Source organism: Nicotiana sylvestris, chromosome 6 (assembly GCF_000393655.2).
Source record: "Nicotiana sylvestris chromosome 6, ASM39365v2, whole genome shotgun sequence".
Classification (NCBI taxonomy): Eukaryota; Viridiplantae; Streptophyta; class Magnoliopsida; order Solanales; family Solanaceae; genus Nicotiana; species Nicotiana sylvestris.
The window spans coordinates 37193477-37203011 of NC_091062.1; the positions used below are offsets into that span (position 1 = coordinate 37193477).

Below are 9535 nucleotides of genomic sequence, written 5' to 3' on the forward strand. Positions count from 1 at the left end.
TTGTATAGTTAGTTCGGAATTAGATTGGTCTTTTAGACTAGGTTGAAGATCCGTTGTGCATGACATGTCGTTAAGACCAGTATGAAAAGAACTGTTCAGGAAAAAAGAAAAAAAGAAACAAGAATTAAAATAAAAATAAAAATAAAATAAGGAATGAAGAAGAAACTTTTCATTTTATTGAATTATAGGATAACAAGGTTTCACACTTTGTTGAGCAATAATAGAAAAAAAAAAGGAATCTGGATTACAACCCTGGAATAATCCAGAAAACAAAAAGGAAAATCAGAGCCAACTACCAGGACTCCCTCTAAGTAGGAAGAGGAGTAGCTGTCCAATTGTTGACATTGGCCCTAGGCCCCACAAATTGTATGTCTGCCTTACTGGAACTCTCTCCAGCTTCTACTGTGTTGACATCAGCGAATATTCTTTCAAAGCCCTCATTCAAATCTCCATTTGGCCCGATCAAGGGTCCAAGAACTTCCAGGACTGGCAACTTTCTGGACCCTGCTTTGACAAATGATCTGGACAGGCGTGGGATTGGCTTAGGAAGGACTCAGACTCTTTTCTTCAACTTGCGGGCCCACTTTACATCCGCTGCGGTAGGTTTGAATCCCAACCCAAAAGTATCCAAGTTCTTAGGCAAGGAAACTGGCTGGATCATTCCCTGCAGATCAATCCCCAGACCTTTCCCTGGTACAAACCCGTTGTTCAACATCTCTGAGGCTATCATGAAGGTTGCAGCTGTGATTCTGGGAAGTGGAAGGCCCCAACCCTTAGGAATTTTGTCTACTAAGACTGCGTCGAAAACCTGATAAACCCATGGGCCCTTGTCATCGTCGGTTTCTATGAAGGGCACAATAGCATCACTGACGGCATGTGTGCCATCATCCCCGTGTACCACAATCTCTTGTCTATCCCATTCAAATTTGACCATTTAACGCAGTGTAGAAGGCATTTCTTTAGCTGCATGGATCCAGGGTCGTCCCAACAAAAGATTGTACGACACCGCCACATCTATCACTTGAAATTCCATGGTGAACTCGACTGGACCAATGGTTAATTCCAGTACGATATCACCCACTGTGTCACTACCGCCCCCATTAAAACCTCGGACGCAGACGCTGTTCTTGTGGATCCTATCATCGGCAACCTTTAGTTTGTTCAGAGTGGCCAAAGGACAGATATTTTCACTTGATCCATTATCAATTAGCACTCGAGTGACCACCGAGTCTTCGCATTTTACCGTCAAGTAGAGTGCCATGTTGTGTTCTGTACCCTCTACCGATAACTCATCGTCAGAGAATGTCACTCGGTTTACTTCGAAAATTTTGTGCACTATTTTCTCCAAATGGTTCACTGAGAGCTTGTCCGGGACATGGGCTTCGTTCAGAATCTTCATTAAGGCCTGACAATGATCGTTTGAATGGATCAACAAGGATAGCAACAAAATCTGGGCTGGGGTCTTTCTCAACTGCTCTATAATTGAGTAGTCCTATGCCTTCATCTTTTTCAAGAACTCCTCTGCTTCTTCCTCCGTCACTGGCTTCTTGATTGTTACAGGATTGGCCCTTCTCAATTCTGCGGGAACAAAACACCTTCCCGAACGAGTTAACCCTTGAGCCTCGCATATTTCTTCCACAACCTCCTTCCCCTTATGCATCACTGTCACTTGACTGTAGCTCCACGGCGAAGCTTTCTCACTTGTTATCGGCAACTGCATGACTGGCCTGATAACAACTGGTTCCACGTGGACCCCTTTCACCACCAACACTGGTGTGCTTGATACTCCCTACAGCACTGCCTTGGCTGTCTCTGGATTTTTCGCAGCAACAGACGAACCTTTCCCCACTACCACAAATGGCTTGTCATCTACCTTTCCCAACTGTACCACTGCCTTTCCACTGGTCGACTTTTCGATTGGACTGGCACGAATCATCATTACCGTTTGTGAGTGTGTTTTAGGTTTCCCTCCTTCGTGCACTAGTTCAATTATGTGGGCCTCATGGTGCATTGACAACGGGTTTTCATTGATGTTGGGTGCCTCTGGTGCCTGAACCTCGATCCTATTTGTGTCAATAAGAACTTGTATGGCAGTCTTCAACTTCCAACACTTCTCAGTGTCATGCCCGGGAGCCCCTGAACAATATTCACAGCTTATTGAATGGTCCAGATTCCTGGGAAGGGGATTTGGCAATTTGGGTTCAACAGGACTTAATAAGCCTATCTGCCTCAACTTGTGAAACAGAGTAGTATAGGTTTCTCCCAATGGAGTGAATGTTCTCGGCTTTTGCATCCTTTCGTTTCTGAAAGACTGATTTCCGCGGAAGCTTGGCCCTGAAGGATTACTGTAGGCCCTTGGTGGTGGATATGTATTTTATGGAGGGGGATATGCATTTTGTGGAGGTGGATATGTATGTTGGGGAGCCGGTGCACGCCATTGCGGATGAGCCAGAGGCTGGGTGTAAGTTTGGGCATGATGGACGGAGAAATGGGGCTCTTGTGGTGGATAATAGGGTTGTGGAGGGTTGTATGGATTGTGTGGATAATTTGGGTAATGGGGTCTGGTTTGGTAGCGAGGGGCTGGACCTCTTGATCTGGACCAAGTACATGTTTCGACTGTTGCGACCTCCTTTCTCTTCTTTTTCCCGAGCGCACCTCCCGTGCCGCTTTGGATAGCCTGAGTTGTGGCCTTGATCGCCGAATAACTCATTACCTTGTTGGACCTGAGTCCCTCTTCAACCATGTCGCCCATTTTTACTACTTCATTGAAGGATTTACCAACTAACGTCACTAGGTGACCAAAGTAAGTTGGCTCCAAAGTTTGTAAGAAGTAGTCCACCATTTCACCTTCCCTCATTAGTGGATCGACTCTTGCTGCTTGTTCTCTCCAACGGAATCCGAATTCCCTGAAGCTCTCTCCGGGCTTTTTCTCAAGTTTTAACAGTGTGAGACGGTCGGGGACGATCTCAAGGTTATACTAGAAATGACCTGCAAATGCTTGTGCTAGATCGTCCCAGGTATACCACCTGCTAGGATCCTGCCTCGTGTACCATTCTAATGCGGACCCGCTTAAACTTTGACCGAAATAAGCTAATCAACAACTCATCCTTTCCACCTGCCCCTCTCATCTTACTGCAGAAACCTCGTAGATGTGCCATGGGATCACCATGTCCCTCATATAGGTCAAACTTTGGCATCTTAAAACCTGCCGGCAATTGAACATCAGGGAAGGGACACAAATCTTTGTAGGCCACACTAACTTGGCTACCCAATCCATGCATATTCCTGAAGGATTGCTCCAGGCTTTTCACTTTACGGAGCACTTCATCCTGCTCCGGATTCTTAGCTGGCCTCTCAGTTTCTATTAGGAATTGAAGGTGAGGGGTGTAAGTGTATGGCTCGGGTGCTTTGAAGGTGAGTTCAGGAGGATAGTATTGATTGTCTTGAACCTGAAACACTGGTTGATCAGGTGATTTTTGCAATGTGGCGGGTGGAGGTGCCACGAAAACAGGAACAACTGATGGAGGAGGGTTTTGTTTGGGTGGTGAAGCTTGGGGATTATAGGAAGTTTCCCCTTGATAGTATTGGGCAATGGGGAAGCTCGTTGATGGACTAGTGGAAGGGTGTTCCGGAGTCCGAGCTGGTGAAAGGGCAGGAGTAGGGGGAAGTTTTGGTGATGTTTGTCCCTTAGCCCAAGCTAGGTGCATCCCAGCTATCATTTGCATCTCTGTCTTTTCCTCCTCAACACTTTTGTCCGAACCAGACATACTTTCCGGAATGGGCCCTTTTGATCTTGTGTGGTAATGGTAATCTGCCAGAACGTTCTAACGAGCTAACTGTTTTGAAATCTCTTTCTCTGGTAATAGAACAACAAACTTGTTAGCGTTAGAGTTTAACACATATTGCAATTTCACATTAGGGAATGCAATGTTCCTAGGCAGTTAACCATTTCTAACATGTTTTGCTTTGACTGCATGCGTCATTCCGGCTTATGTCCTTTATTTATTCACTTTGCCTCTGCTTTTTATCTTTTAGTGGAGGTCGAATCTTATGTTGATTGCCTACGTATCATGTCCCCGTATGAATCAGACCGAGCGTAGTTCTGGCATTAGTAAAAATAAAGACGCAATTTTGCATTTTATTACCAAAATATGTTATTACAAGCTACGCATTTGAAGAAAAACAAACAAATGAAATACAGACTCCACACTATTAACATTGTTTGATATGAAAAGAGAACAGAGGGGTAGACAACAGACTTTTAAAAACCAAACAAGTGCAGACTTGAACTAGGGATACATTAAAGCCTTGAACTTTGGTGCCCGCGAGGCATCGTTCGGCCTTTCCGCGGGTTTTGGTGTCAGGCCTCTTTTCAAGCTTTTTAATTCCTCCATGATCCGGTGGACATAACCCATGACTGAGGCAAAAAGGGTATCACGGGGCATTTCTTCACATGTTAGGCACTTCGTGGTGATGTAGCGCCCAATCTCATCGATCCTACCCCTGATTCTATCCCTTTCCATACACAGCTGTTCTATTTGTTGATTCTTTAATCCCAAAACTTGAGTGTTGTCAAAGAGCTGATCCTGGAACCTCTCCATTTGTTCTTCCATTCGGGCTATTGAATCATAACAGCGCTCCCTGTCTATTCTAGCATCTCGGGCTTGTTTAAGGACCCGATCTCTGAGAGTGGAATTTGTTTCTCTCAATATTGCAATGCTCCCTTCATAATCCCTTCTCACTTTCCATAGGTGCTTTTTCCGTGCTGCTGCACCTTCTGCCCATCTGGCCCGTATTCTTGCTATGCTAGCCTCGAATCTTTCCAAGTCTTTTCGGCTTTCAATGACCTGATTCCTTAACCCTGCTATCAACTTTTTATCGGACTTGCTTCTCTATTGGTTGTCGGCATCCATTTTCATCTTCCGGATATGAGCTTTGAGGATCTCGCTTTCTCTGGCTAGTTTGTTCTTTTCTCCTTCGTCGGCAGCAACCTGCACTTTGTTCTCAAATTTCAGATCCTTAATCTGTTGTTTCAGCTTGCCTATTTCTGCCCTGTAGCTCTCTTCTTTACCCAACCAATCCCACTGTTCTCGTGATGCCTGGACGAACTCTTGGAGATGGGGTTTTTTGGTCGGTCTCCCGAACTCGATTTCTTTCCTAAACCAAGCACGGTATCCCGGCGAAACTTCACCCTTGGACCGATCACGTACACATGTATTGGTTGTTAGGTATTGACATTCGCTCCAAATTTGTCGGACGGCTGCTTCAGGAAACTATCCGTTGGGCCCGATCTCGACTACTTGGCCACTAAGATCTTCATCTTTCGGAACTATTTGGCATCTCCCCAGCTGTCTCAAGACTCGATATGGGGCGTAGGGTTGAATACTACGGAGTCCCATCAAAAGGAAATGGGGTCCCGTGGCGGGCATATATATGATTTCATTCGTAGGCAACCATCCAAATGTCCATCCTATTTGGCTCGCAGTAATAGAACGGAATCGGGCTATCCATTCCGTGACCCCCTCTAGTAAGCTGATCCCGTCAACCCTTGTGGAAAATTCCTCTATGCATTTTTTCTCTGTCGATCCATAACTCATAAATAGAGGACGACGACATAGGTGTTTGATCATCCACATCTGTAGCAACACATTGCACCCCTCAAAGAAATTTCCCCCGGCTTTGCAAGCTGTGAGAGCGTGGAAGATTTCAGCTACTATCATGGGTACGAGGGTGCTGTTGGCCTGAGTGAGTAAAGTGCTGACAACCCCGGACACTCGTATGTCAATGTTCCCATCTTTTCTAGGAAATACCAGGAGTCCCAGAAAGGCTATCATGAATGCAACACACCTATGTTCTTCCCACTTTAGGCGGTTTCCTTTGCTACAGATTTTGTTTTCCGGCTTGTTGAACCCCCCTATGTGTCCATACCTGTTGTATATAAACCGCAAAGTACAAAAACCAGCTGCCAAATCTGGATTGTGGACCCCCCTGCTTATTTTCAGAGAGTCTAGGAACCTGTGTACGGCTACGGCCCTTGGAGCGATCAGGTACTGGTGTCTTAAAGAAATTTTGGGGCTCCCGATGTACCCGACTATTTCTTCCAATGTTGGGGTAAGTTCAAAATCCGAGAAGCGAAATACGTTGGGAGCCGGATCCCAGAATGCGACCAAGGCCTTTATGATATCCCCTCTAGGATTAATCTTCAGCAACCCAGGGAGGCCTCCCAAGTATATATTGATTGTGTCGTGTCCTGCCTCGCCCAAGTCATCCCACCACATGTGCAACTCCAAAGGAATCTTGTTCACAATTGTTACGTGCGAAGTCTAACTTGTGCTCATTCTGCACATTTATTAGTGTGATTAAGTAAAAAAAAAATTTATCTGACTCAGCACGTTGGCTATATATATATATATATATATATATTTTTTTTTTCTTCGAGATTTAAAGGGAGATCCGGTTCCGAACACGGCCTTCCAGCACTTCGGAAATGAAGATTTTAAGGCTGTGGGGGTCAACCGACCAAAACTCTAAAGGATGATCAAAAGTAACCGTTTACACAAAGTTAGCCTTCCGGCGTCCCTTTCGGGAACATTCGACTATTTTTGCAAAAAACGGCATCACCTGACTTATTTATGTTGACAATCAAAAATTGACATTTTTTTTTGACTATTTTTTTTGCAAAAGGGGAGGTTGAACCCGATGAGGGTTGCTTACGTATATCACACCCTGTGAGAATCAAACCGGCGTAGTTCGGGCCGATAAAACAAACTTATTTTGAAAAAAGAAAACTCCATTTTATTGGCAAATAAAACTATATTTTTTTTTTCATTTTCTCAAAAATTCGGTAGAGTTTCGACATCATTTTCAAAACAAGTGATTAACCCTCGTGCCTATATTTCTCTTTCCTCAAAATATTCACAAGCCAGTCCGAAGCAAATAAATGCACAAGTAGAAGCAAGTAAGATGCATCAAGATGGTCATTTTCATTTTTGGTACACCTGTCCTAGACAGACCCAACCCCTGTGTTGAGCCTCCAAAGTCAAATGCACGTGATGCAAACAAACGTTCCTACTAGGGATCCGGCATGAAGCTGAGTTATTCTAGGTTCATAACCTGGGTATTTGTTCTAGACTGTGTACCCGAGCGGACAACTCGAGTCGAGGAGGGGGCTACGTACCGGGGACCCGCGGGATCGTCCGGCTTAGTAACTTGTCCGGCCTCTTTCTTATTTCAGGTATTGACACTAACAGAATAGGGAGTCTCGACCAACAAGCACATCCCCGGAGGTAAGAAGAGAAGGGTTTCGGCATAGTTTATATACAGTTCAGATAATATCAAAGCGGTAAAAGCAGCATTTAGCACATTAGGCCCAAACATGTAACAAAATCAGATAAAGCCAAATATAACAATTTATCAAAGCTCGAATTCTGAACCCTGAACCAGAGATTCTGGGTTCGGGTCCCCAACAGAGTTGCCAGAGCTGTCACACCTCCTTTTTCGCCCGCGCCACCCACAACAGAGACGCGGAAGGGAGTTTATTCCAATTAAAGGACAATCGAAACGGGATTTATTTCTTTATTTTAGAGTCGCCACTTGGGAGATTTATGGTGTCCCAAGTCACCGGTTGAATCCCGAATCGAGGAAAAGAATGACTCTGTTTAACAGTTTGCGTACCAGAAATCCGGATAAGGAATTCTGTTAACCCGGGAGAAGGTGTTAGGCATTCCCGAGTTCCATGGTTCTAGAACGGTCGCTCAACTGTCATATTCGGCTTGATTATATGATATAATACATGTTGAATATATGTGCGAATTTTAACTTTTAACCGCTTTTATCATTATTATTATTATTATTATTATTTTATTTTATTTTTTTATTTTTTTCGAGAATTGCAACTTTGTGAAAATATATCTTGAACCACGTCACCATCAATGTACCCGTGGTCGTCGACACACTTCGACTCTGTTGAGATTTGGATTTGGGTCACATAAATGTGCAGCCGAGTATAGCAAAATAACATTATTAAATACGCGCCTAAAGACTAACGTGTTGTTATTATTTTTTTTGTAGGGCCGTGAAATTTGCTAAACGGCCCGTCCCGAAATCTAAGTACTTTTAAATAAATAATTATTGAGGGCCCCGCAATTTTTGTATTTATTTTTGGCGAAGCACGCCTCCTTTATTTTATGGATATCTTAAAATGACTATATTTCTATTAAATTCGTCTCTAAAATAAAAGAGAAAAAATCCTAATTAATTACATGCTTTAAAAAACGTAACATATTAAATGCTAGGTTAAGACAAATGTTAACGGAAAGGAATATTACTAAAAATTGAAATTATAAATACAATACGGAATCGCTAAATAATATATTCAAAAGAAACTAATTATCCCATAACCAGATTAAACTCGCATTGTTAGATGACTTGAACCGTTGAAATTAATTATTTACAACTATTGGAAATTAGAATCAATCTTAATTACTAATGCGTATTTCAAAAATTTATTAAATTTAACATTAACTCATCTTGTTTGAACTCAAATCATGCCATAATGCCTAATTCGCGAAATTAATTTAAATTCATGCTTTAACTAAATTTAGCTACATGTTTACGATTAACTTAATGTTGACAATATTAAAACCTTCATAGCTAGTGAACTTAATCAGTTTTGCCAAGCCGATTCACTAAAGACCAACTCATGTTATTTTCCTCTTATTCCAATTATTAAATAGTTTGACAGTAATGAGCATGTATAAATATATACTACCTAATATTCAAGTTAAATCAAAGTATTATTTAATACGTCACTACAAGATGTCTGGTTATGCGAAGCGACAAAAATTTACAGAATAATAATACATAAAATAGCCTAAATACAATTAGTAAAAGAAACAAAGAAAAAGCTAAATTAAAACTTTAAAGTTCCATTCTTCATATGTATTCATACTTTCACATTTCACTTTACAATATGCCAAAGTTACAGTTGTGTACCTGGTATTGTCAATACAAGAAGAAGAAAGTCAGCAAAGTAGTATGTAACACAGCAACAACAACAATAACCAACAATAACCAACAAACGGAACACCCAGTGACAGATTTGAAAACCAAATAAAACCAGCAATAACCAGTGAAGTAGTAGCAAATAACCAATCAAACTCAAGGAACAAACCACATGAAAATCCAGAAACACCAACAATAATCAACGGGCAGAAACAAAGTGACCTTCTTTTTTTTTTAAATTGAAAGACCAGTTAATGTTTAACCCTTAATTCTCTCTTAATGTTCAGAAAATTCTTTCTTTTAAACTCTCTTCAAATTCAAATCCCCAAAAATCTTTTAATATTTTCGAATTTTTTCTCTCTATTTTCAACTCATTCTCCTCCCTTAATTCTGTCCAAGTATGCTCTATTTATGTCTCATAACAGACCCCTTAATCAATTAATCAAATAATAAAACCATCCACTTTCTCTTACCAAACCCACTACTACATAAAAAATGCAATTATTATTTATTTAATCAACTTTTCTTGAGC

The 9535-nt window shown here is 41.9% G+C and overlaps 1 protein-coding gene across 1 annotated transcript; it reads right to left on the minus strand.

Moving 5' to 3' along the window:
- Positions 1-934: 934 nt before the first annotated feature.
- On the minus strand, positions 935-1261 carry LOC138870494 (uncharacterized). The gene has a single exon (XM_070148302.1). The coding sequence runs from the start codon at positions 1259-1261 to the stop codon at positions 935-937; it is 327 nt and encodes a 108-aa protein (XP_070004403.1).
- Positions 1262-9535: the final 8274 nt, after the last annotated feature.

Excerpts from the sequence above, each read along its gene's own strand:
- LOC138870494 (XM_070148302.1), bottom strand. The coding sequence starts at position 1,261 with ATGGCACTCTACTTGACGGTAAAATGCGAAGACTCGGTGGTCACTCGA.